The 26,009-nt window shown below is 56.7% G+C and overlaps 1 protein-coding gene across 2 annotated transcripts; it reads left to right on the top strand.

Annotated features, from left to right (window-relative positions):
• Positions 1 to 1,506: 1,506 nt before the first annotated feature.
• ITGA2B (integrin subunit alpha 2b) lies at positions 1,507 to 25,688 on the top strand. 2 transcript variants are annotated; one of them, XM_029075069.2, is made up of 30 exons: positions 1,507 to 1,843; positions 3,144 to 3,265; positions 3,428 to 3,525; positions 3,623 to 3,778; positions 6,126 to 6,188; positions 6,337 to 6,382; positions 6,809 to 6,937; positions 9,013 to 9,060; positions 9,287 to 9,330; positions 9,611 to 9,619; positions 10,485 to 10,537; positions 10,879 to 11,090; positions 11,637 to 11,819; positions 12,197 to 12,242; positions 13,237 to 13,341; positions 13,483 to 13,538; positions 14,103 to 14,263; positions 15,584 to 15,709; positions 15,806 to 15,873; positions 16,861 to 17,008; positions 17,659 to 17,751; positions 18,959 to 19,038; positions 19,963 to 20,043; positions 20,196 to 20,301; positions 21,118 to 21,270; positions 21,693 to 21,803; positions 23,710 to 23,823; positions 24,680 to 24,781; positions 24,915 to 25,034; positions 25,523 to 25,688. In XM_029075069.2, exons 1-30 carry the CDS (start codon positions 1,653 to 1,655, stop codon positions 25,571 to 25,573), a joined length of 3,075 nt encoding a protein of 1,024 aa, XP_028930902.1. In that variant the 5' UTR covers positions 1,507 to 1,652; the 3' UTR covers positions 25,574 to 25,688. The 2 variants fall into 2 exon arrangements, with proteins under 2 accessions (XP_028930902.1, XP_028930901.1); XM_029075068.2 differs by having other exon boundaries at positions 9,566 to 9,619.
• Positions 25,689 to 26,009: the final 321 nt, after the last annotated feature.

Below are 26,009 nucleotides of genomic sequence, written 5' to 3'. Positions count from 1 at the left end.
GGCCAACGCTGTTGATGCTGCCCACTTGAACATGCTGACTCTTCCTCCCGCTCTCCCCTTTCCCACCTGCCACTGTCATCTCTCCCCCACCCCCCCCACCCCCGGGCCCCCCAACTGGGGAGAATCTTCTGGGGGGTTTTCTCCGCCTGTCGACCAGATGCTCCAGGGACAACAGATGGGCCTAGTCTGGGCCGTCCTGGCGCTGAGTCGGGGGCTGGGAATGTGGGCTTTAAAGAGCTTTTTGGGCTATAATGGCCCCGGTTGGATAATAATAATTGTGATATGTAAGTGCTTACTATATGCCAGGCACTGTTCTGATGGCTGGGGTGACTACAAAGTGGGTTGGACACAGTCCCTGTCCCCCATGCAAGCTCACAATCAATCCCCATTTTAAGGGTGAGGGAACAGGCCCAGATAAGTGAAACGACTCGCCTGCGGTCACCCAGCAGAGAAGCGGTGGAGCCGGAATGAGAGTCCGGGTCCTTCCGACTCCAAGTCCCGGGCTGTAGTCACTAGGCCATGCTGCTTCTCATCTTTTGAGGCTTGGGATGAGCGAGGGTGGGAGCTGTAGGGAGTGCTTGGCCCTCTTGGAGTGGGCACCCACAGCCCCCAGGCTGGATCAGGCCTGCAGCCAAGGGGTGTGTAGGACTGCCCGGGTGTTCCTCGTGATCAGAGCGGGGCTTGGGTGCCTTCTTGGACCTAGGTGACCAGCTGTCCCCTGTTCAATGGTGTCCCCGGCTGCCGGGGACAGGGAGGGTTGGAGAGAGGGAGCTCGGTTGGCAACAGCAAGGTTTGTTTATTATTATGGTACTTGTTAAGCACTAATGTGCCGAGCAGTGTTTTAAACACTGGGTGACTACGTACAAGTCAAGTTGGACACAGGCCCTGTCCCACAAGGGGCTCACACTCATTCCCCATTTTACAGATGAGGGAACAGGCCCAGAGAAGTGAAATGATTTGCCCAAGGTCACCCGGCAGACGTGGCTGAGTGGGAATTAGAACCCACGTCCTTCTGACTCCCAGGCCCGGGCCTATCCACTATGCACGCAGGTACCGACACCCCTGTTATTGAGGCCGTGGAACCGGGCAATTGGGGGCACAGTGGCAACAGGACGCTGGGGCCGACTGGGTGCCGGACACCCACCCTGGCCGTTAGGGACTGGCCATCCAGCTCCCCGGCCCTCCCCCGGTGTGTGTCCCAGACCTGGAGAGGGAGATGGCGAACGCAACCGTGAGATGTGGCACCCCTGACACGCATTGCCCCCTAAGCACGCCGCATGTGCGACAAGTGGCACGCCGTGCCTAGGGCAACTCCGGTTGGCACACTGCGCCTCCCGAAGCGCTCCGGGCCGGGGGGCCCAGCTGCCCCGCAGCGGGATGTCGAGGTGAGGGTGTTGGGAGGGGAAGGAAGGGGCTAGCCCGATACGCTGCCCGCTGGGCCCTTATCTGCCCTGTGCAAAGGGGTTCCGGGGGGCCGAGGAGAAAGCTGGGGCCTGCCCCTCGCCCTGTCATAGCTCTGTGGTTGCCCTGTGGCTTCGGGAGCCAAGTCACCTCCTTCCTCGGGACCCGGGGGAGGGGAGTCCAGGAAGGGACGGGTGCGGTCGAAGCTGCCTCCCTCGGGCCGGGCCCACAGGAGAGCCCAAGGCTGGACCATGGAGGCCGCAGCTCGGTGCCCGCTCCCCGCCCTGCCCTGGGGGTCCCTGCCCACCTTGTGGGGGCTCCTGACGCTGCTGCTTCCAGCCCGGGCCATGAACCTGCAGGCCACGAAGCCCACGCTCTACGCCGGACCCAGCAAGAGTCACTTTGGCTTCGCGCTGGATTTCCACCACGATCGACACTTGGGGTCAGGAGGGCACCCGGGGTGGGCACCCGGGGCTCTTGGGGACCGGCCTTGTCCGGGCGAGGGCAGGGGAGGGCATGAGGTCAGTCCGGCCTTGTCCGGGCCAGTGGGGGGGAGGGACGGGGTCTCTCTTGGGTGGGGGGGTGTCTCTGGGGGAGTGTTGTGGTAAGAGATGGGGGGTCTGGCGGCTCTGTGGGGAGGGGACGGGGTCTCTCTGGGGGGGTGTTGGGAGTGGGGGGTGTCTGGGTGGGAGTCAGAGGTCATGGGGTCGAATCCCGGCTCTGCCACTTGTCAGCTATGTGACTGTGGGCAAGTCACTTAACTTCTCTGTGCCTCAGTTGCCTCATCTGGAAAATAGGGATTAAGACTGTGAGCCCCACGTGGGACAACCTGATTACCCTGTATCTCCCCCAGCGCTTAGAACAGTGCCCTGCACATCGTAAGCGATTAACAAATACCAACATTATTATTATTATTAGGTGTAGTTGGCGAGCGAGGAAATGGGGGTGACTCCGGCGGGTTGATTCATTAATTTAATGGTATTTATCAAGAGCTTACTGAGTGCAGAGCACTGGACTAAGCGCTCGGAATGTACAATTGGGCAACAGATAGAGACAGTCCCTACCCAACAACGGGCTCACAGTCTAGAAGGGGGAGACAGACAACAAAAGCAGCGTGGTTCAGTGGAAAGAGCCGGGGCTTGGGAGCCAGAGGTCATGGGTTCGAATTCCGGCTCTGCTACGTGTCAGCTGTGTGACTGTGGGCAAGTCACTTCACTGGGCCTCAGTGACCTCATCTGTAAAACGGGGATTAAGACTGTGAGCTTCACGTGGGACAACCCGATCACCCTGTATCTCCCCAGCGTTTAGAACAGTGCTCTGCCCCTAGTAAGCGCTTAACAAATACCAACATTATTATTATTAATAATAAAACTAAACAAGTAGACAGGCATCAATAGCGTCAAAAGAGATCAACAGAACCATAGATATATATATATAAATAAATAGAATCATAGATATATAAATATATGTTGGTATTAAGCGTTTACTATGTGCAGAGCACTCTTCTAAGTGCTAGGGGAGATACAGGGTAATCAGGTGGTCCCACGTGAGGCTCCCAGTTAATCCCCATTTTCCAGATGAGGGAACTGAGGCCCAGAGAAGTGACTTGTCCACAGTCACCCAACTGACGAGTGGCAGAGTGGGGATTGCATATCATTAATAAATAGAGCAATAGACATGTAGGAGAGCTGTGGGGAGGGGATGGCACGAGTACCCAGGGGGTGGGCGTGTGAACCCCGCAGCCTGGGCCTGGTGGTGGGAGCCCCCCTGGACGTGGGGCGCCAGGACGAGGAGACGGGAGGCGTCTACCTGTGCCCCTGGGCACCCGGCGGAGCGCTCTGCAGCCCCATAAAGGCGAATTTCGGTGAGTCGCCAGCCCGGGGGCACCCGGGCACCCGCGGGACTGACCCCGGCCCGGCCCAGAGGAAGAAGGCGGGGAGGGAGGGAAGGAAGGGATGCCCTCCTCTCCCCCTCCCCCTCCCCAGCCCGCTCAACCCGCCCCCTCCTCCTCCTCGCCCCCCGGCAGAGGACCAGACCGGCCAGATGGACTCCGTCATCCTCAGGACCTTCAAGGGCCGGCAGGGGTTCGGTTCGTCCGTCGCCAGCTGGAAGGGCACCGTCGTGGTGGGCAAGGGGGGACGGAGCAGGGCTGGGGGAGGGGGGAGGACCCCCCATTGGGGGCCGGGGGAGGGGGGTGACCCCGGCCCGGCGGGGCCCGCAGGCCTGCGCCCCCCTGCAGCACTGGAACGCCCAGGACGGGATCGGGGAGGCCGGGGAGACGCCCGTGGGCACCTGCTTCGTGGACCAGAGCGCCAACGGCTCCTGGGCCGAGTTCTCGCCCTGCCGGGACAAGCTGATGAACGAGCACTACGTCAACGTGAGCCGCGGGCCGCGCCCCCCGAGACCACCCCCGCCCTAATAATAATAATAATAATGTTGGTATTTGTTAAGCGCTTACTATGTGCAGAGCACTGTTCTAAGCGCTGGGGTAGACACAGGGGAATCAGGTCGTCCCACGTGGGGTTCACAGTTGTCATCCCCATTTTCCAGATGAGGGAACTGAGGCCCAGAGAAGTGAAGTGACTTGCCCACAGTCACACAGCTGACAAGTGGCAGAGCTGACCCCGGAGCCCACACCCCCCTCCCCCTGATGAGGAGGATGGTATTTGTGAAGCGCTCACTAGGTGCCAAGCACCGTTCTAAGCGCTGGGGGGGATCTAAATTGAGCAGGTGGTCCCACGTGGGGCTCACAGTCTTCATCCCCATTTTACAGATGAGGGCACTGAGGGAACTCGAAGTCAAGATGAGGTCACGGGGGCACCTAGAAGTGAAGTGACTCGCCCACAGTCACACAGCTGACAAGTGGCAGAGTCGGGATTCGAACTCGTGACCTCTGAGGCACCTAGAAGTCAAGATGAGGTCACGGAGGCAGCTAGAAGTCAAGTGACTCGCCCACAGTCACACAGCTGACAAGTGGCAGAGTCGGAATTCGAACTCATGACCTCGGGCTCCCAAGCCCGGGCTCTTTCCACTGAGCCACGCTGCTTCTCTATGAAGATGATGGTATTGGTTAAGCGCTTACTGTGTGCAAAGCACTGTTTAAGCGCTGGGGGGTGGGGGATACAAGGTGAGCAGGTGGTCCCACGTGGGGCTCACAGTCTTCATCCCCATTTTCCAGATGAGGTCACTGAGGCCCGAAGTCACACAGGTGATAAGTGGCGGGTGCGGGATTAGAACCCATGACCTGTGACTCCCAAGCCCGGGCTCTTTCCACTAAGCCACGCTGCTTCTCACGCCCCCTCCCTGTGGCCACGCCCCCTGCCTCCATGGCCTCGCCCCTCTGCTCCCCACAACCCCCCGAAGCAGCGTGGCTCAGTGGAAAGAGCCCGGGTGTGGAAGTCAGAAGTCATGGGTTCGAATCCCGACTCCACCGCTTGTCAGCGGTGTGACTTTAGGCAAGTCACTTCACTTCTCTGGGCTTCAGTTCCCTCATCTGTAAAATGGGGATGAAGACTGTGAGCTCCACGTGGGACAACCTGATCACCATGTATTCCCCCTCCTCCCCCAGCGCTTAGAACAGTGCTTGGCACATAGTAAACGCTTAACAAATACCATCATTATTATTATTATTATTACTAAGTCACTTAACTTCTCAGTGCCTCAGTTCCCTCATCTGTAAAATGGGGATTAAGACTGGGAGCCCCACGTGGGACAACCTGATTCCCCTATGTCTACCCCAGCGCTTAGAACAGTGCTCTGCACATAGTAAGCGCTCAACAAATACCAACATTATTATTATTATTATTCATTCATTAGTATTGATTGAGCGCTTTCTATGTGCAGAGCACTGTACTAAGCGCTGGGAAAGTACAGCTGGGCAACAGATAGGGACAATCCCTACCCGACAACGGTTTCATTCAATAGTATTTATTGAGCCCTTACTATGTGCAGAGCACTGTACTAAGCACTTGTAAAGTACAACTGGGCAGCAGATAGGGACAATCCCTACCCGACAATGGGTTCATTCATTAGTATTTATTGAGCGCTTTCTATGTGCAGAGCACTGTACTAAGCGCTGGGAAAGTACAACTGGGCAGCAGATAGGGACAATCCCTACCCGACAATGGGTTCATTCAATAATATTTATTGAGCGCTTACTATGTGCAGAGCACTGTACTAAGCGCTGGGAAAGTACAGCTGGGCAGCAGATAGGGACAATTCCTACCCGACAACGGGCTCACAGTCTAGAAGGGGGAGACAGACAGGAAAATAAAACAAAACAAAGCACATCCCGCCCCTCTGCCTTCAGGGCCGCGCTCATCACGAGCTACAACCCCTCTGCCCCCCACACCTCGCCCCACCACAGACACCGCCCCTCCGCTCCCCACACCCCGCCCCTCTGTCCCCGGGCCACGACCACCAAGGGCCCCGTCCCGCAATGGCCTCTGTCCCCCCAATGTCCCCGCCCCTCTGCTCCCCTTGTCCAGGCCCTGCTCCCCTTCCCTCATCTGGTCCCACCCCCTGGAGATGCTTCCACCCCCCAAAGTGATCCAAGTCTTCCCCAAATTTACCCTTCCCTTTGGCCTTAACTAAGTCGCTGTCCCTTTTAATCTGTCCCTTCCCCCGGCCCCCTGCCCATTTCCCCCATCTCCATTTCCCCCCGCCCCCAAAACATCCCCCCTCCCCGGTCCTTTCCCCCACTCACCGCTTGACCCTGCTCCCAGATCTCAATATACATGAATGACCGGCGCTACTGTCAAGTGGGGTTCAGTTTGGCCATCACCCAGGTGAGTGTTCGGAGTTGGATGGGGGTGCTCGGGGATGGATGGGGGTACCTGAGGCTGGATGGGGGTGCCTGGGGATGGGTGGGGTTACCTGGGGCTGGGGGATGTAGAGAGTGAGGGCCTGTGGGCTCAGCCTCAATTTCCCTTTCAGGCCGGAGAGCTCCTGGCCGGTGCCCCGGGCGGCTACTACTTCACCGGTAGGTGCTCAGCCTTCCCTCTCCGTTTCCGCCACCCCTCCTTCCTGGTCCAGGTCAGTCAGTCATTCGTATTTATTGAGCACTTACTATGTGTCACGCACTGTTCTAAGCGCTGGGGTAGATCCAAACTAAGCAGGTTGGACACAGTCCCCGTCCCCCAGTGGGCCACAGTCCTAATCTCCAATTTACAGATGGGGAAACTGAGGCCCAGAGAAGTGAAGTGACTCACCCAAGGTCTCACAACAGACAAGTGATGGAGCAGGGATTAGAACCCAGGTTCTTCTGACTCCCAGGCCCAATCTCTAGCCACTAGGCCAAGATGCTTCATTCCCTCAGCCCCAACCCTGCCCCACTCTCTTGATTTCTCTGAACCCCATTTGCTCCACCTCTGCCTCCCCCGACCCAACTTCCTCTCTCCCCACTCAGGTCTCCTGGCCCAGGCTCCGCTCACCAAAATCATCTCCAGCTACAATCCCGCCAATCTGCTGTGGACCGTCCCCTCCCAGAAACTCACAGAGGACTTATTTCAATGGGAGTATAAAGATGCCTACCGAGGTAGCCACTTCTCTTCTCTTCCCCTTCCCCCTCTCTCCCCCCAGCTCCTTCTCCGCATGTCATCACCGCCCCCACCCACAGCTGGTCGAGCCCTGAGACTGGGGGATGGGGCCTGTGCAAACCCTGAGAGAGGTCAGGGCCCCAGAACTGTCAGGGTGAAAACCACAAAAGTCTTCAAACCAGCTGCAGCCGGCTGAGGGCAAGATACCCCGTGTGCCCAGGAAGCCAGAAGGTTGGGGGCAGCAATCAGGGAAGCCTTCCTGGAGGAGGTGGAATTTCCAGCCACTCTTTCAAGGAACAGAGAGTTGGGAAGTTGCCGGGGACGGCATTCCGGACAGGGGAAAGGATGAGGAGGTGGGAATGGAAAGGAGGCTGCCTCCCTCGGGGGAGTAAGTGGGGTCGGGGAGGATACTTGAGCCAGGGGTGGGGAGGTGGTTACCAGAGACTAACCGAGGTCATACAGGTAATAATAATAATGATGATTATGATATGGTTAATTCTGGTTAAGCGCTATGTGCCAGGCACTAGACTGAGCCCTGCGTTGGATATAAGCAAATCGGGTTGGGAACAAGTGTTCCCCATGGGCCGAAGCTAGAGGATGCCAGCGTCAGGGAAGCAGATGGGGGCCCGAGGCAGAGATCTAGGCAGGTGGCAACGGGGAGAGGCAGGGGATGGGACGAGAGGGCCGAGCCGGGAGCTCTAGCAGCAGGCGGAGGGGCATGGCTTGGAGGTTGGTGGGAGAGGGGGCATAATGGAAAGGGCACAGGTGGCTGATAATCATCCCGGGAGAAAGGGGAGAGGGCAAGGATGGGAGGTGAGGAGTCCAGGTGGGGAATGCCAAAGCAGAGGGGCAGGGAGCAGAGGAATTAATACCAGCGCAGGCTGGAGGCTCCCACTGGCACTGGGCATTGGAGCAGCGTGAGACCTATCAAGAGAGCAGGGAAGGAGAGGTCGAGAGGGGCAGCACCCTGGTGCAGAGCCGCATAGGAAGAAGGTGATACGGGTCAGGGGAGGTGACCGGTGACCTGGTCGCCATGGACAGCCCTGAAATTTTAGTGCTGGTCCTGGTCTGTAGGGCTGGTTTGGACACGGAAAAATTACCAGAAGAAGGGGATAAAAGGGCCTAATGGTGGGAGAGGCCCCGGGGCCACAGGTTTAGGGAAATGGGAATGATCTCTGGGGATTCAGGGAGGAGACCCCAGGGATGGGAAGGGGATGAGAAGCAGCGCGGCTCAGTGGAAAGAGCACGGGCTTGGGCGTCAGAGGTCATGGGTTCGAATCCTGAATCTGCCATTTGTTAGCTGTGTGACTCTGGGCAAGTCACTTAACTTCTCTGTGCCTCAGTTACCTCATCTGTAAAATGGGGATTAGGACTGTGAGCCTCATGTGTGACAACCTAATTACCCTGTATCTACCCCAGCGCTTAGAACAGTGTTCTGCACATAGTAAGCGCTAAACAAATACCAACATTATTATTATGAGAGCTCAGGAGAAATGGGGAGGGGGCTGGAGGCTGCTGGGGAGATGGGAAGGTGGTGAGGGCTTGGGAGAGGTGGGAAGGGGGCTAGAGGCTGCAGGGTGTAGGTTGGAGGGAGGTGAGGGCTGGGAGAGATGGGGAGGGGGCTGGAAGCTGCAGGTGACGGGGTTTGGCAGAAGGTCCCCGCCCTGCACTCTGGCGTCTGTGGCAAGGCTGGAGCAGGCCTGGTGGCCACAACCTCTAGGGCCCAGGGACCCGGCCCAGGGCAGACCAGTCTCTTTGGACTGTGGTCGGTGCCATCTGGGCAGACAGGGCAGCATGGGCCCAGGGATAACTGGCCCAGCTTGGACCAGAGAGAAAAAGGCCTGGGAGGCACCGGCTGCAAGTCCTGGAGAAAACAGGAAAATGCCCCCTTCTGTCCCCTTCACCTGCCATCTCCCCCCCGGCTGGTTTCCTAGTGCCCTGCCCTTTGTCTGCCCCCCCGCCCCGGCACCCCTGCCCCTCTGGCTGCCCCGCCCCAGATGCCTTGGTCCCTGCTGGCCCCGTGCGCCTCCTGCCCACCCTGGGTACCGGCTCACCTGGCACCCTGCCCACACAGGCTACTCGGTGACGGTGGGCGAGTTTGACGATGATCCCCAAACCCCAGGTGAGGCGGGAAGGGGAGGGGGCTTCAGATGCCACGCTCTGGTCGCCACCTCCCCCTGGGGTGCTGGGGTGGGAGCAGGGGCAGAGGGTGGGACCGCCTTGGTGGAGTGCAGAGGAGGGGGCCTAGAGGTCAGTGCCCTGCCTGTCAGTACCCCCAGGGCCTAGCAGGTAGGGGGACGCAGGGTGAAAGTCACTCACCAAGGAGGGCGGGGGTACTTCTCCTCCAGAGATCGTGCTCGGAGTCCCCAACTGGAGCACCACCAAGGGGGCGGTGAGTCGAGACCCCCGAATCCCACCCTCACCCCCTCCTTACCCGGTTCTCCCGTGGCTCCCCCCTCCCTAATCCTCTCCAGGCCCCTGCTCCACGGCCCGAGGCCAGGAGGCCGGGCTTCCCGGCATTGAGGACCCTCACCCCATCCTGCGGCGGGGCGGAGGTTGGGGGGCGACGGGACCGGGGGAGCCCCCCGTCCTCGCCCATCGGGATGACTTCATGTCCTCGAGCACAGGTGGAGGTCCTCAATATGAAGTATCATGTCCTGTACCGGCTGCAGGGAGACCAGGTAGCGTGGGGCCTGAGCGGCCGGGGCCGTGGGATTGGAGCAGGGCTATAATAATACTCATAATAATAATAATAAGGGTATTTGTTAAGCACTTACTATGTGCCAAGCACTGTTCTAGATGCTGAGGTAGATACAAGGTCATCAGGTTGTCCCATGTGGGGCTCACAGTCTTAATCCCCATTCTACAGGTGAGGTAACTGAGGCCCAGAGAAGTTAAGTGACTTGCCTGAAGTCACACAGTTGACAAGTGGCAGAACCAGAATTAGAACCCACGACCTCTGACTCCCAAGACCATGCTCTTTCCACTGAGCCATGCTATGGTTAAGGGGAGAGGAGAGGCCGTGGATCTGGGCGGAGCTCTGGGGAGAGGTGGAAGCAATATGGCCTGGTGGCTAGAGCCCGGGCCTGGGAGTCAGAAGGACCTGGGTTTTAATCCCTGCTCCGCCAGTTGTCTGCTGGGTGACCTTGGGTGAGTAACTTCACTTCTCTGGGCCTCAGTTTCCTCATCTGTAAAATGGGGAGGAAGACTGTGAACCCCATGTAGGAAAAGGACTGTGTCCAATCCGATTATCTCATACCTACTTCAACGCTTAAAGCAGTGCCTGGCACATACTAAGCGCTTAACATATACCACTATTATCATTGTAATTATTATTATGAAGGGGTGGGGCTGTTGGGGACTGGTGAGGGAGCTGGGATGTGGAGTGGGGCGAGGCTATGGAGGTGAGCAGGGCTCTGGGAAGAGGCGGGGTCGTGGGGAGGGCTGGGGAGGGCCTGAGCCCCCTCTGAGTGGGTAGCATGGGGGTTGAGGCTTGGCGCGCTCAGGGACAGCGGCCCACATTGACTCTCGGCTCTGCGGTGACAGGTGGCATCTTACTTTGGACACACAGTGGCCGTGACTGATGTCAACGGAGACAGGTGAGAGGGGGTCAGTGCCAGGGAAAGGGCTGTGCCCACCTCTCCCTTTTCCTACCCCTGCCTCGTCCCTGCCCCTACCCTTCCCTGCTTCTGCCCCTACTCCTGCCCACTTTCCTCCTGCCCATCCTGGGGGGGCTGGTTTGGAGCCTCCCTGGGGGGCCAGGGCCTACATCTGGTAGCCCACCCTGGCCGTGACATACCTACAAGCCCCCAGGGAGCCCCTCCACCCCCTCTCTGAGTCAAGGCCGGGATAGAACCAGGGCACAGCCGAGGCAGGGAAGGGCAGGGTCAGAGTGAGGGAGCCTCGGCCTAATGGTGCCCGCGATGACCGCGGCCGGCAGGAGGGATGACCTGCTGGTGGGAGCCCCGCTGTACATGGAGCGGCGGGCGGACCGGAAGCTGGCGGAGGTGGGGAGGGTCTCCGTATTTCTACAGCGCCGGGCCATCCCCACCTTGGGGACCCCCGACCAGCTCCTCATGGGCAGCGAGGTCTACGGACGCTTCGGCTCCGCCATCGCCCCGCTGGGCGACCTGGACCGAGACGGGTTCAATGGTGAGCGCTCCAGGTGGGCCCAGATCTGTGCCAGCCCGCCAGGACTCTGGGCGGGGGGTTCCGGGGATGGGTGGGAGATGAGAGGGTGGGGCTGTTCTAAATCTGTTCCCTTAATCTGCTAAAACTCTGGGTGGGGGTCCCTCAAACTCCCAGTACTGTGGGGCGAGGGTCTCGGGGTCGGAGGAGGGAGGGGCCGGTCTAAATGCACCTCTGCCCAACCCCCACCTCTAGCCTCCCGGACTCTGGGCAGGGGTTTTGGAGTTGGGGGGGAGAAAGGCTGATCTAAGGGCACCTAGGCACCCCCTCTTCTAGCCTCCCAGCACTGTGGGTGGGGGTCATGGGGTTGAAGGAGGGAGGACCCAGTCTACATGCCCCTCTGCCCACCCATAGCTTCCTAGGACTCTGGGCGAGGGTCTCAAGGAAGGAGTCAGTCTAGATGCAGCCCCTGCCCACCCACACCGCCAGCCTCCCAGGACACTGGGCAGGGGTCTCGGGGTTGGAGGCCGGTCTAAGAGGGGTCCCCCTGCCCACCTCCCTCCCTCACAGATGTGGCCGTGGGAGCGCCATTCGGTGGGCCTGAGGGACTGGGCCGGGTTTACGTGTTCCGGGGCTCGAGCGACGGACTGGAGGCCCAGCCTTCCCAAGCCCTAGACAGCCCCTTCCCCCGAGGATCCGCCTTCGGCTTCGCCCTCCGAGGAGCCACCGACATTGACGGCAACGGATACCCGGGTACCCACCCCAGACCACCACTAATGCTGGGTTAAAGATATTTCCACCCTGCCCCCAGCTGAGCACCCAAACCAGCCTGTCAGGCCCCTTCCCCCCTGCCCAAGTTTAGCATCCAAACCAACCTGCCAGGCCTCACTCCCTTCTCCCCGCAAAGCCCACAGTCTTAGGCTACAGGTGCCCAGCATTCATTTATTCATTCCATCGTATTCCGTCGCAGAGCGCTGTACTAAGCGCTTGGGAGTAAACAGGCACATTCCCTGTCCACAAAGAACTGACTCTTTAGAGTCCCTGGGGCCGTCGGGCTCCGCCAGGGCTCCGGGCGGTCCGATAGGCGGGTGTGGGGTTCTTCGGCTTTGACCTGCCCCCTGTGCCCACAGACTTGCTGGTGGGAGCCTTTGGGGCCAACCAGGTGGCTGTGTACAGGTGAGTGGGGTCGAGGGCTCTGGTCCCAAGACAGAGATGGGCAGGAGGAGGGGGGAAACTGCCCCCAAGGTGGGGCAGGAGGGGGAGGTTGGGGTCTGCCATGGGGCAGGGGAGAAGCAGCCTGGTGTAGTGAATAGCGCGTGGGCCTCGGAGTCAGAAGGTCATGGGTTCTAATCCCGGATCTGCCACTTGTCTGTTGTGTGGCCCTGGACCAGTCACTTCACTTCTCTTCACTTCATCTGTAAAATAATAATTATGACACTTGTTAAGGGCTTACTATGTGCCAAGCACAGTTTCAAGCGCTGGGGTAGATCCAAGGTAGTCAGGTTGGACACAGTCCCTGTCCCATATGGGGCGCACACTCTTAATCGCCATTTTCCAGATGAAGTAACTGAGGCCCAGAGAGGTGAAGTGACTTTCCCCAGGTCACATAGCAGACAGGTGGCGGAACCGGGATTAGAACCCATGAACTTCTGACTCTATCCATTGTGACTGGGAGCCCCACATGAGCCAGGGACAGTGTCCAACTTGATTTGCTTATATCCATCCCAGCATTTAGTACAGTGCCAGGGCAGTGCTTAGAGAAGCAGCTTGGCTCAGTGGAAAGAGCTCGGGCTTGGGAGTCCGAAGTCATGGGTTTGAATTCCGGATCCGCCACTTGTCAGCTGTGGGACTGTGGGCAAGTCACTTAACTTCTCTGTGCCTCAGTTACCTCATCTGTAAAATGGGGATTAAATGTGAGCCTCGCATGGGACAACCTGATTACCCTGTATCTACCCCAGCACTTAGAACAGTGTTCTGCACATAGTAAGCGCTTAACAAATACCAACACTATCATTATTATTATTAACCAATACCATTATTATTATTCAGTCATTCAGTCATATTTATTGAGCGCTTACGGTGTGCAGAGCACTGTACTAAGTGCTTATGGGGGACAGGCTGGCCCTCTGCCCAGCTGGCACATCCTCGCCACTCCCTCCCACCCTCCCAGGGCTCAGCCGGTGGTGGTGATCGAAGCCCGGCTGTTGGTTCCAGATGTCCTGAACCCAGATAAGAAGGATTGTGTCTTGCCCCAGACCAAGCTTGCTGTCAGCTGGTGAGGAGGGGGAGGGGAGAAGAGGGGGTCCTGGGGGGAGTTAAACAGGGTGCGAGGGGGCGGCTTGGGAAGACCAGGAGAGGGAGCAGGTCTTGTCCTGGAAATCCCTGTCCTCACTCCCACCCCCTCCTCCCCACGCAGTTTCACTATCCAGTTGTACGTGAACGTCTCAGGCTACGACATTCCCAAGAAACTGGGTGAGTCCGTCGGTCAATGGTACTTATTGAGCGCTTACTGTGTGCAGAGCACTGTACAAGTGCTTGGGAGAGTACAGTATAATAACGAACAGCCACATTCCCTGCCCAGGGTGAGTGGTGGAGCCAGGGGGCCCTGGTGCCGGGGGTAGAGGGCGGCGTGTCCGGGGACCCCAACTCTCTGCCTCTTTTTGCACCCGGAAAAGGGCCGAGGGAGAAAGGAGAAAAAGCTAAGCCTAGTGGATAGAGGCCCGGCCTGGGAGTCAGAAAGAACTGTGTTCTAATCTCCTCCCTACAACTTGTCTGCTGTGTGACCTTGGGCAAGTCCTTTCACGGCTCTGTGCCTCAGCGGCCTCATTTGTGAGATGGAGATTAAGACCGTGGGTCCTAAGTGGGACAGGGACTGCGTCCAACCCGATTACCTTGTACCTACCCCAGCTCTTAGAAGAGTGCCTGGCACATAGTGAGCGCTTAACAAATACCATAATTAATTAATTAACAACCTGATGACGGGGGGGAGGGGAGGAAGGAGGGAGGGGGATCCATGCCGCCCCTACTCCCCGGCAGGTCTGAGGGCCGAGGTGCAGCTGGACCGTCAGAAGCCGCGTCAGGGTCGGCGGGTGCTGCTGCTGGACGCCCGGCAGGGGCAGGCGGGCGGCACCTCGGCGATGCTGGAACTGAACCCGGACCTGGAACCCGGCTCCCACAACATCATCGCCTTCCTCAGGGTGCGGGTTTAGGGGTGCTGGGGCAGGGCCTGAAGCACCGTAGCTCAGTGGCAAGACCCCGGGCTTGGGTGTCACAGGTCGTGGGTTCTAATCCCGGCTCTGCCACTTGTCAGCTGTGTGACCCTGGGCAAGTCACGTCACTTCTCTGTGCCTCAGTTACCTCATCTGGAAAATGGGGATGAAGACCGTGAGCCCCACGTGGGACAACCTGATTCCGTTGTGTCTACCCCAGCGCTTAGAACAGTGCTCTGCACATAGTAAGCGCTTAACAAATACCAACATTATTATTATTATTATCGGGGCACGAGTTCACCTCATGTTGCCTTCAGTGGACCAGTCAGTCCATCATATTTATTATTATTATTATTAATTGTTGTTGATAATAATTATTTTATTTATTGGGTGCTTACTGTGTGCAAAACACTGTACTAAGTGCTTGGGAGAGGACAGTAGCCAGAAGCAGCATGGTGTGGTTGTAGAGTCCCGGCCTGGGAGTCAGAGGGTCATGGGTTCCGATCCTGACTCCGCCACATGTCTGCTGTGGGACCTTGGAAAAGTCACTTTACTTCAATCGTGTTTATTGAGCGCTTACTGTGTGCGGAGCACTGCGCTGAGCTCTTGGAAAGTACAATTCGGCAACAGATAGAGACAATCCCTACCCAACAACGGGCTCATTTCTCTGGGCCTCAGTGACCTCATCTGGAAAATGGGGATGGAGACCGTGAGCCCCACTTGGGACAGGGACTGTGTCCAACCCGATTTGCTTGTATCCACCCCAGTGCTTAGTACAGTGCCTGGCACATAGTAAGCGCTTAAAAACTTAAAAAAGTAAGCACATAATTCAAATAATAATTATTATTAAGCACTTATTATGAGTCTAGGACTGTTCTAAGCTTGAGACTGTGAGTCCCACATGGGACAGTGACTGTGTCCAACCCAATTATTATTATTATGATTATCTTATCCACCCCAGCACTTAGTATAGTGCTTGGCGCATAGTAGGTGCTAAATACCACAATTATTCTTATTATTAACAATGTGAGCGACACAGTCCCTGCCCACAACGAGCTCACAGTCTAGAGGGACCTGGGGGAGCTGGGGATGGGGAAGGGGATCCCCTGACCTGAGCCCTGTCTTAATCCCCATTTTACAGATGAGGTAACTGAGGCCCAGAGAAGTTCATTCATTCAGTCAGCGTATTTATTGAGCGCTTACCGTGTGTGGAGCACTGTACTAAGCGCTTGGGCGAAGACAGTAGAGCAATGAACAGATATATTCCCTGTCCACAGTGAGTTTACAGTCTGACCCCCCCTCCCCCAGGACGAGGCTGAGTTCCGGGATAAATTGAGTCCTATCGTGCTGAGCCTGAACCTGACGCTGGGAGACGTGGACCGGACCCTCCCGCTGCCCCCCGTGCTGCACGGAGACACATATGTGCAGGAGCAGGTGGGGGTGGGGGCAGGCCAGGGGGTGGGTCCGGGGAGGTGGGCCCCTCTCGAGCTCCGCTGTGACTCCCCTATCCCCACTCCTCATCCCCCCCAGACTCGCATCGTGCTGGACTGCGGGGAGGACAATGTCTGCGTGCCCCAGCTCCAGCTCCTGGCCAAAGTGTAAGCCCCGACCCCAATCTCGACCCCTCTCCCACCCCCTGACCCCTGACCCCGACCCCCTCCCCAGACCGGTCCCACACCCCAGACCTGTCCTTGACCCCGGCCCTGACTGCACCCTGGACCCTGATCCCGTCCCATAAATATAATTATTATTATTATGGTATTTGTTAGGCACTTACTATGTACCAGGCATGTACTAAGCACTGGGGTAGCTACAAGATAATCAGGTTGGACACAGTGCCTGCCCCACACACAGGGTTTACAGTCTTAATCCCCATTATACAGATGAGGGAACTGAAGCTCAGAGAAGTGAAGTGACTTGCCCAAGGTCACACAGCAAACAAGTGGCAGAGCTGGGATTAGAACCTAGGCCCTTCTGACTCTCAGGCCTGGGCTCTATCCAACCCTCTGTGCCTCATTCATTCATTCAATCGTACTTATTGAGCGCCTGCTGTGCACCGAGCAGCACAGCAGAGAAGCAGTGTGGGTCAGTGGAAAGAGCCCGGGTTTGGGAGTCAGAGGTCATGGGTTCTAATCGCGACTCCACCACTTGTCAGCTCGGTGACTTTGGGCAAGTCACTTCACTTCTCTGGTCCTCAGTGACCTCATCTGGAAAATGGGAATTGAGACTGTGAGCCCCATGTGGGACAGGGACTGCGTCCAACCCAATCTGCTTGTGTCCACCCCAGCAGTGCCTGGCACATAGTTAAGCGCTTAACAAATACCATAATCATCATCATCAATCATCATCGCCGTACTAAACATTTGGGAGAGTACAATAGAATAATAAACAGACGCTTTCCCTGTTCACAACGAGCTTCCTCCCTTCAGCTCTTAGAATAGTGCTCGGCACATAGTAAGCACTTAACAAATACCATAATTATTATTATCATTATTCTGCGTGCCCGCCCACCCACCCGTCCGCGCGTCCGCCCACCGACTGCCGGTTGGTGGGCCGGCCCGTCTCCCGGCCCCGCTGCACCCCAGGTCTGGCGGTCCCCTCCTGGTGGGGGCGGATAACATGCTGGAGCTGCAGGTGGACGCCGCCAACGAGGGCGAAGGGGCCTACGAGGCGGAGCTGGCCGTGAGGCTGCCGCCCAGCGCCCACTTCATGCGGGCGACCACCACCCTGCAGGTAAGACCAGCGGGGCCCTGGCGAGGGCCGGGATCCAATCTCCCCCAAGCCCTGCCCCGTCCCCTGTGTTCTCGGGGGGTCGCCCGTCCCCCTCGGGACTCCCGGGTGTGCCAGCTAAACTTTCCTGGGCCAGGCCCAACCCCACCCGGGGAGCATTCATTCATTCAATCGTATTTATTGAGCGCTTACTGCGTGCAAAGCACTGTACTAAGCGCTAGGGAGAGTACGGTACAACTACAAACACAGAGCATGACCTCACCTCCATCTCCGAGCCCCACGCTGCCCATTTTAGTCGCCTGGTCCCAGTCTTCCTGGCACATGACACTGCCCCATTTGGGCAGGAAATGTGTCAATTTATTGTTATATTGTCCTCTCCCAAGCGCTTAGTACAGTGCTCTGTACTCAGTAAGTGCTCAATAAATACGATTGAATGAATGAAATCCTGCCACACAAACCTGCTCCACAACCTGACACAAACACCCCTGTCCTACAAGCCTGCCTCACACACCGCTGCTGCACAACCCTGCCCCCCACACCCCTGCCGCACACAACCGTGTTCCGCATCGCTGACACCCCCCTCCCCGCCCCACAACCCTGCCCCACACGCTGTGACAAGCACCCTCCCTCTCCCACAACGCTGCCCCATCTAGGGCTTTGAGAAGCTCATCTGTAGCCAGAAGAAGGAGAATGAATCTCGGCTGGTGCTGTGTGAGCTGGGTAACCCCATGAAGAAGGAGGTCAGGGTGAGTGGGTGCCCACTGGAGAAGTGGCCTCGGGGGAGGGGCTGGGGGGAGTTGGGGAGGGGCACAAGTGGAGGGTGGGAGCTGTGGGGGGAGCGGCCGGGGTAGGAGAAGCAGCATGGCTCAGTGGATAGAGCCCAGGCCTGGGAGTCCGAAGGACCTGGATTCTAATCCCAGCTCCGTCCCGCGTCTGCCGTGTGACCTTGGACAAGTTACTTCACTTTAGGGGAAGCAGCGTGGCTCAGTGGAACAAGCCCGGACTTGGGAGTCAGAGGCCGTGGGTTCTAATCCCAGCTCTGCCACTTATCAGTTGTGTGACTTTGGGCAAGTCAGTAAACTTCTCTGTGCCTCAGTTACCTCATCTGGAAAATGGGGATTAAAGACTGTGAGCCCCAAGTGGGACAACCTGATTATCTTGTATCTACCCAGCTCTTAGAACAGTGCTTGGCACATAGTAAGCGCTTAACAAATACCAATTTTTTTTTCCTCCGGGCCTCAGTTACCTCATCTGTAAAATGGGGATTAAAGATTGTGAGCCCCACATGGGACAACCTGATTATCTTGTATCTACCCAGCGCTTAGAACAGTGCTTGGCACATAGTAAGCGCTTAACAAATACCAATTTTTTTTTCCTCCGGGCCTCAGTTACCTCATCTGTAAAATGGGGATGAAGACTGTGAGCCTGTGGGACAGGGACTGTGTCCAACCTGGTTAGCTTTTATCTACCCCAGTGCTTAAAACAACTTGACACACAGTAAGCGCTTAACAAATACCATTATTATTGGTTTTATTATTATATTCAGTGCATTGCCTGGCATATAGTAAGCACTTTGAAGGGCAGGAGAAAATTTGAGTTGGATCTTTCAGGAAGCAGAGCTGGGAAGGTTTAGGGCTCTGGCTGGCTGCCTGCCGGGCATTCCTGGATGAGGGTGGTGCCCCCTCCCTTGTGGGCAGCCTCAAGCCCCCGCCCCCCACCCGGTACAGAGTCAGAGGTCATGGGTTTGAATCCCGGCTCCGCCACTTGTCAGCTGTGTGACTGTGGGCAAGTCACTTAACTTCTCTGTGCTTCAGTTCCCTCATCTGTAAAATGGGGATTAAGACTGTGAGCCTCAGGTGAGACAATCTGATTACCCTGTAAATCTACCCCGGTGCTTAGAACAGTGCTCTGCACATAGTAAGTGCTTAACAAATGTGAACATTATTATTACAGATGGCCGTGTCCATGCTGGTGAGCGTCAGCAACCTGGAGGATGCTGGAGACAGGGCCACGTTCTGGCTGCAGCTGACGAGGTATGGAGGTGCCCCCGCCCTCAAACCGGGGTCCCGTTCCCCTGGAATCCCCCACCCGCACCCTGCCTCACAGAATCACTGGCCCTTGGGCTGGGTGGGAATTATAAAAGGCTGCCTGATCCTCCCCCTCCCTCCAAGCTGGATCACTCGCAATCCGAAAGTTCTGGCTAAAGTCTAACCCCAATCCGTCCTGCTGCGATACAGGCCTGCTACCTCCACCCCTCTCCCGGCTTGCTGCCCCAGTTTGGACTGTGCAGAGGGGAGGTGGGGCCTGGAGTGGTATCCAGGACAGCAGCTTTTGGATGGGTTGTTCCCTGCCCCTTCAAAGCCTTATTGAGGGCCCATCTCCTCCAAGAGGCCTTCCCTGACTGAGGTCTCCTTTCCTCTTCTCCCACTCCCTTCTGCGTCGCCCTGACTTGCTCCCTTTATCAATCCCCCCTCCCAGCTCCACAGCCCTTATGTCCATATCTTATTTATCTCTATTATTGTCTGTCTCCCCTCCTAGACTGTAAGTTCATTGGGGCAGGAAATGTGTCGGTTTCTTGTTCTATCATACTCTCCCAAGCTCTTAGTACAGTGCTCAGTACACAGTAAGCGCTTAATAAATACGATTGATTGGCCGACTGACTCACTGACAAGCCCTTGGGCTGGGGGGGAACTTCAAAAGGCTGCCTGGCCCCCGCCCTCCCTCCGGTCCAGATTACTCTCGTGTAGACCGTTCTGTCTAAAGTCTCACCCCAATCCCTCCTGCTGCAATACAGACCTGCTACCTCCACCCCTCTCCCTGGTTACTGCCCCAGTTTGGGCCGTGCAGAGGGGAGGTGGGACGCGGAGTGAAATCCGGGACAGAAGCTTTTGGGTGGGTTACCCCCTGCCCCAGTACCACCCCCGGCCCCAGCCTCCCCAGCCGCCTTCCCTTTGCAGCAAGAACAGCCAGAACCCGACAAGCGCCCCCGTAGAGCTGGACGTTGCCATCCAGGCTGCCGCCACCGTGGAGCTGTGGGGGTGAGCCGGGGATCGCCTCGGGGGTCGGGGATCACTGGCCGAGCTGGAGAAGGGGGTGGGATGGATCTTAGGAGAACGGGTGGTGTGGGTGAGGACCAGAAATGGAAAAGTGGGCAGGGGACTCAGCTGGATCTCCCCCTGCCCCCGACCAGGAATTCCCTTCCACTCTCCTTGGTGCTTCCGCCCACCCTGGGGGAAGCCCCAGAAGAGAGATGGAAGCTCCAAGACCTGGGACCCAAGGTGGAGCACACCTTTGAGGTACAGTGCCTACGGCGGGGCACAGGGTACCCACAACACCCCCCCACCCCCCCTCCCCACACCCCTTTCTTCTTCTCCCACTCCTGCATCGCCCTGACTTTCTCCCTTTGTTCATCCCAGCCCCACAGCATATCTGTAACGTCATTTATTTATTTCTATTAACGTTGGTCTCCCCCCACAGACTGTAAGCTCGTTGAGGGCAGGAACTGTGTCTATTTATTGTTGTATTGTCCTCTCCCAAGAGCTTAGTACAGTGATCTGCACACAGCAAGAGCTCAATAAATACGATAGAATAAATATATCCCCCACCTCCCTCACATATGCATACATAGCGTGCACACATCTGCGTGTACGTGAGCAGCCAAAGTTCTGCTAACCCGAACCCAGCTCTCTCTCTCGACCACCCCCCCGACCCCTCCCTGGGGGGAGTTACTCCTACTTCCCTCCCCCACTGCACCCCCGTGCCTCCAGCTCCCTCGCAGGCCCATCTCCTCTTCCTCTTTCTAGCCCCACTCCTGTCTCGATGTGCCAGTCTGCCCCCCGTCCGACCCAACACACGCAGACCACTGCCCCATCCAGACCCCCTAGATCTATCCCGGAGTCTTCCCTTCCCCATCCGAACCCCCTCTTCCTCCCTCCCCCGTTGGGACCCTCCTCTTCTTCCCTTCCCTTCCGGGCCCTCTTTGTCCCTTCCCCATCCCGAACCCCAGCCTGTATTACAGCAGGGGGGGATTGCGGTTAGACTTTAGACAGAACTTTCAGCCTCCTCCCTTGCTCCTGCTCCTGCTGACCAGCTCCGGCTGTCCACGACTCTAGGTCCACAACAAGGGCCCAGGGTCGGTCAGTGGGCTACTGCTGCTCCTAAACTTCCCCAGCCGCTCACAAGAGGGGGACGTCTTGTACGTGCTGGAGGTGAAGACCCAGGATGGCCTCCAATGCACCACCCACCCGGCCCCCGACCCCCTCGGGGTGAGACAAGATGGGCCGGGGGGCCGGGGGGACGGGGGCTGGGGACGGACGGGTAGGGGAGCAGAGCTTGGGCCTGGGAGTCAGAAAGACTTGCGTTCGAATACCGGCTCCGCCATATGTCTGCTGGGTGACCTTGGGTGAGTCACTTCACTTCTCTGGGCCTCAGTTCCCTCACTGGGAAAATGGGGATTAAGAGTGTGAGCCCTACGTGGGACATGGACCTTGTCCAACCTGATTAACTTGTATCCATCCCAGTGCTTAGAACAGTGCCGGACATAGAGTAAGCATTTAACAAGTACCATCATCATCATTATTATTATTATGAGCGGCAGTGGGGTGCAGGGGGTTAGGGCGCTGTGGGGGAGGGGCCTGGCTGCCCTGGCCCTGAATCACCCCCTCCCTCCTTCTTCTGCCCCCCGCAGCTGGTCTCCAAGATGCCCACCCTGACCTCCGACAGTGACCAAGTGGCCCCCGAGCGAGAAAAGCGGGAGGCTCCCTCCACGCCACTCCTTACCTCGGAGTCTATCACCTTGGTGAGTCCCGTCCCCACCACCCCCACAGCCCGCTGGACCTCGCATCCCACCCCCGCTACAGCAGAAGACTCCAGGGGTTACAGCTTAGGGGGAGCCATTGGCAGGGAGGGTCTCTGGCTCTCTCCCTCGTCACCCCCAAAACTTTACATTCACAATCCCTTCGACTCCCGCACCCTTCTGCGTCTCTCTGACTTGCTCCTTTTATTCGTCCCCCCCCACCAACCCCACATCACTAACACACATATCTATCATTTCTTTATTTCTATTATAATGTCTGCCTCCCCCTGTAGATTCTAAACTCACTGTGGGCAGGGAATGTCTCTGTGATATTGTTCTATTGTACTCTCCCCAGCGCTTAGTACAGTGTTCTGCATGCAGTAGCGTTCAATAAATACGATAGTCTGACTGACTGACTGACCGTGAGCCCCGTGTGGACAGAAACTGGGTCCAACCTGTTAAACTTGTATCTATTCCAGCTCTTAGAACAGTACTTCACAGTAGTAAGTGCTTAACAAATACCATAAAACCACTTGCCAGCTGTGTGATCTTGGGCAAGTCACTTAAATTCTCTGTACCTCAGTGACCTCATCTGTAAAATGGGGATTAAGACTGTGAGCCCCACGTGGGACAACCTAATAACCTTGTATCCTCCCCGTGCTTAGAACAGCACTTGGCACATAGTAAGCCCTTAACAAATGCCATCACTGTTATTATAAACCAAACGGACCCATCAGTCAATCAGTTGTATTTAATGAGCACTTTCTGTGTGCAGAGCATTGTGTTAAGCACTTGGGAGAGTATCATAGAGAGGGCAGCCAAGATCTCTGCCCCCAAGGAATTTACAGACTAGATGGGGAGACAGGCATTAAAATGAATGACAGGTAGGGGAATGGCAGAATAAAAGAATATAGAGTCAGCACTCTGGGGGTCCCGGTGGGATGAGTATCAAAGTGTTTAGGGGAAGCAGCGTGGCTTAGTAGATAGACTGCGGGCCTGGGAGTCACAAGGACCTGGGTTCTAATCCCGGCTCCACCAGATGCCTGCTGTGTGACCTTGCGCAAGTCACTTAATGTCTCTGGGCCTCAGTTCCCTCATCTGTAAAGTGGTGATTAAGAGTGTGAGCCCCATGTGGACAGGACTGTGTCCTAGTTGAGTGTGTAGAACAGTATTTGGCACATAATAAGTGCTTAACAAGTACCACAATTAATTATTATTATTATTATTCTAGGGGGTTCAGACTCCAGTGCAGAGGTGAGGCAGAAGGAAGGGAGGCTAGGGTGGAGAAATGAGAGGTTAGTCAGGGAAGGCTTCCTCATTCATTCATTCATTCAATAGTATTTATTGAGCACTTACTATGTGCAGAGCACTGTACTAAGCACTTGGAATGTACAATTAGGCAACAGATAGAGATAATCCCTGCCCACTGACGGGCTTACAGTCTAGTCGGGGGAGACAGACAAAAACAATAGCAATAAATGGAATCAAGGGGATGTACACCTCATTAACAAAATAAAAAGGGTAATAAAGATATATACAAATGAGCAAATGAGCACAGTGCAGAGGGGAGGGGAAGGGGGATCAGGACTGTGAGCCCCATGTGGGACAGGGATGGTGTCCAACCCTGTTTGCTTGGATCCTTCCCAGCGGTTAGTACAGTGCCTGGTACACAGTAAGTGCTTAACCAATACACTATTATTATTATTTTTACTTTTGGAGGAGGTGTGATTTTAGTAGGGCTTTGAGGATGGGTGGTGGTATGTCTGATTTAAAGGGGGTGGGCCTTCCATTTTTCCCCTGGCTCCACACTCCAGGAAGTCGGGGAGGGGGCCAGGGGAGAGGAGGACTAGGGCGAGGGGGAGTGTTGCAGGGGGGCACTGGGAGTGAAAGCCACTGGTGTCCTTGGCAGAGCTGCGGGGAGGCCCCGTGTACCCAGATCCGTTGTGAGTTGGCACAGCTGGACCGGGCACAGCGGGTCATGATCACGGTGAACACGGCCCTGTGGATGGTCCATCTGGACAAGGTACCCTCCCTTCCGACCTAGGGGCTCCTGGGAGAGGCCGTGGTGGTGGTGGGGTGGGGGTAGGGCCTGTCCGGGGGTGCCCATATGTTGGCGTGAATGTGTAGCGTGGTTTTGTGGATAGAGCACCGACCTGGGAGTCAGAAGAGTTCTAATCCCGGCTCCCCCACGTCTGCTTCGTATCCTTGGGCAAGTCACTTCTAGACTATAGACTGTAAACTCGTTGTGGGCAGGGAATGTATATATTGTTGTATTGTCTTCTCCCAAGCGCTTAATACAGCGCTCTGCATACAGTAAGCACTCAATAAATACAATTGAATGAATGAATGAACAAACTTCTCCAGGCCTCAGTTACCTCATCTGGAAATTGGGGATTAAGACTGTGAGCCCCACCTTGGATAGGGGCTGTGTCCAACCAGATTAGCTTGTATCCACCCCAGCGCTTAGAGCAGTGCTTGGCACCTAGTAAGTGCTTAAGAAGTGCTCGTGGCTCAGTGGAAAGAGCACGGGCTTTGGAGTCAGAGTTCATGGGTTCGAATCCCGGCTCAGCCATTTGTCGGCTGTGTGACTTTGGGCAAGTCACTTAACTTCTCTGTGCCTCAGTTCCCTCATCTGTAAAATGGGGATTAAGACTGTGAGCCCCACGTGGGACAACCTGATTCCCCTGTGTCTACCCCAGCGCTTAGAACAGTGCTCGGCACGTAGTAAGCGCTTAACAAATACCAACATTATTATTATTGTTATTATTATTAAGTGCTCATAAGTGCTCTTAGTGTGCGTGTGTGTGTCCCCTCTTGGGGTGCAGGGGGACAACAGGGCTCTTCCAACTCCATTGCCCCTCTGTCCCTCTGCCCACCAGCGGCCCCTGGACCAGTTTGTGCTCCAGTCCAAGGCCTGGTTCAACGTCTCCACCCTGCCCTACTCTGTGCCGGCCCAGAAGCTGCCCACTGGAGAGGCCCTGGTTTGTCTTCAGCAAAGCGCCGGGGACTTGGGGGCGGGGCTGCTGAAACCTGAGGGTGGTGGGGTCCGGTCTGGGGCCCAGGGTGGTCCTGACCCAGCTGGGTACCCCTCCTCCCCTTGTCCCCCCACCGCAGGTGGAGACCTATCTGCTGCGGGTGAATGTGGAGGAGTGGGAGATTCCCACCTGGTGGGTGGTGGTGGGCGTGCTCGGGGGGCTGCTGCTGCTGGCCCTCACCATCCTGGCCATGTGGAAGGTGAGCTGGGGGCCAGGGGAGGGGGGTCGGATGGAAGGGTGGGGAGAGGGGTGGAGGTGGGGGACAAATGGAGGGACAGAGAGAGATGAAAGTGTCAGGGGGGAGCAGATGGAGAAGCAGCATAGCCTAATAGATTGAGCCCGGGCCTGGACGTCAGAAGGGCGTGGGTTCTAATCCCCGCTCCGCCACTTTTCTGCTGTGTGACTTTGGGCAAGTGGCTTCACTTCTCTGGGCCTCAGTTACCTCATCTGTCAAATGAGGATTAAGACCGTGCGCCCCTTGTGGAACAGGGCTGTGTCCGACCCAATTTGCTAGTATCGATCCTAGAGCATAGTACAATGCTTGGCACGTAGTAAGTGCTTAACAAATGCCACCTTTGTTGAGGGGGAGAGGTGGAGGGAGAGGGGAGGATGCGGGCGATTGGGTTGGCGAGGGGCGGTCCGGGCAGAGGGCAGGGGCCTCTCGTGACCCACTGTCTCGTCCTCCAGGTCGGCTTCTTCAAGAGGACCCGCCCTCCCACCGAGGAGGAAGAAGAGTAGCCAGCGGTGGGCCTTCCTCCCACCCCCTCCCCACTACTCCGATCCTCCCTACTGAAGCCAACCTCTTCCTTCCCCCCACTCCCTCCTTGCTCCCTAATAAAGGGCCTGAACCCCACCATTGCCCACTTCCTTCCTCACTGGGTAGGGGCTGGGCAAGAGCTCCTGCTAGAGGGCCTGCGGTGGGGGGAGGGCAAGGACATCAGGGTTATTATTATGATTAATTATCATTAATAATAATAATTATGGTACTTGTTAAGTGCTTACTATTTGCCAAGCACTATTTTAAGCACTGGGGTAGATACAAGTTAATCAGGTTGGACATAGTCCCTCTCCCACATGGAGCTCACACTCTTAATCCTCATTTTTCAGATGAGAAACAGCGGGGCTTAATGGAAAGACACCGGGCTTGGGAGTCAGAGATCGTGGGTTCTAATCC

This window comes from Ornithorhynchus anatinus, chromosome 11, assembly GCF_004115215.2.
Source record: "Ornithorhynchus anatinus isolate Pmale09 chromosome 11, mOrnAna1.pri.v4, whole genome shotgun sequence".
NCBI classification, from domain to species: domain Eukaryota; kingdom Metazoa; phylum Chordata; class Mammalia; order Monotremata; family Ornithorhynchidae; genus Ornithorhynchus; species Ornithorhynchus anatinus.
The sequence above is the reverse complement of the archived record's forward strand: the minus strand, read 5'-3'. Positions and strand labels throughout refer to the sequence as shown.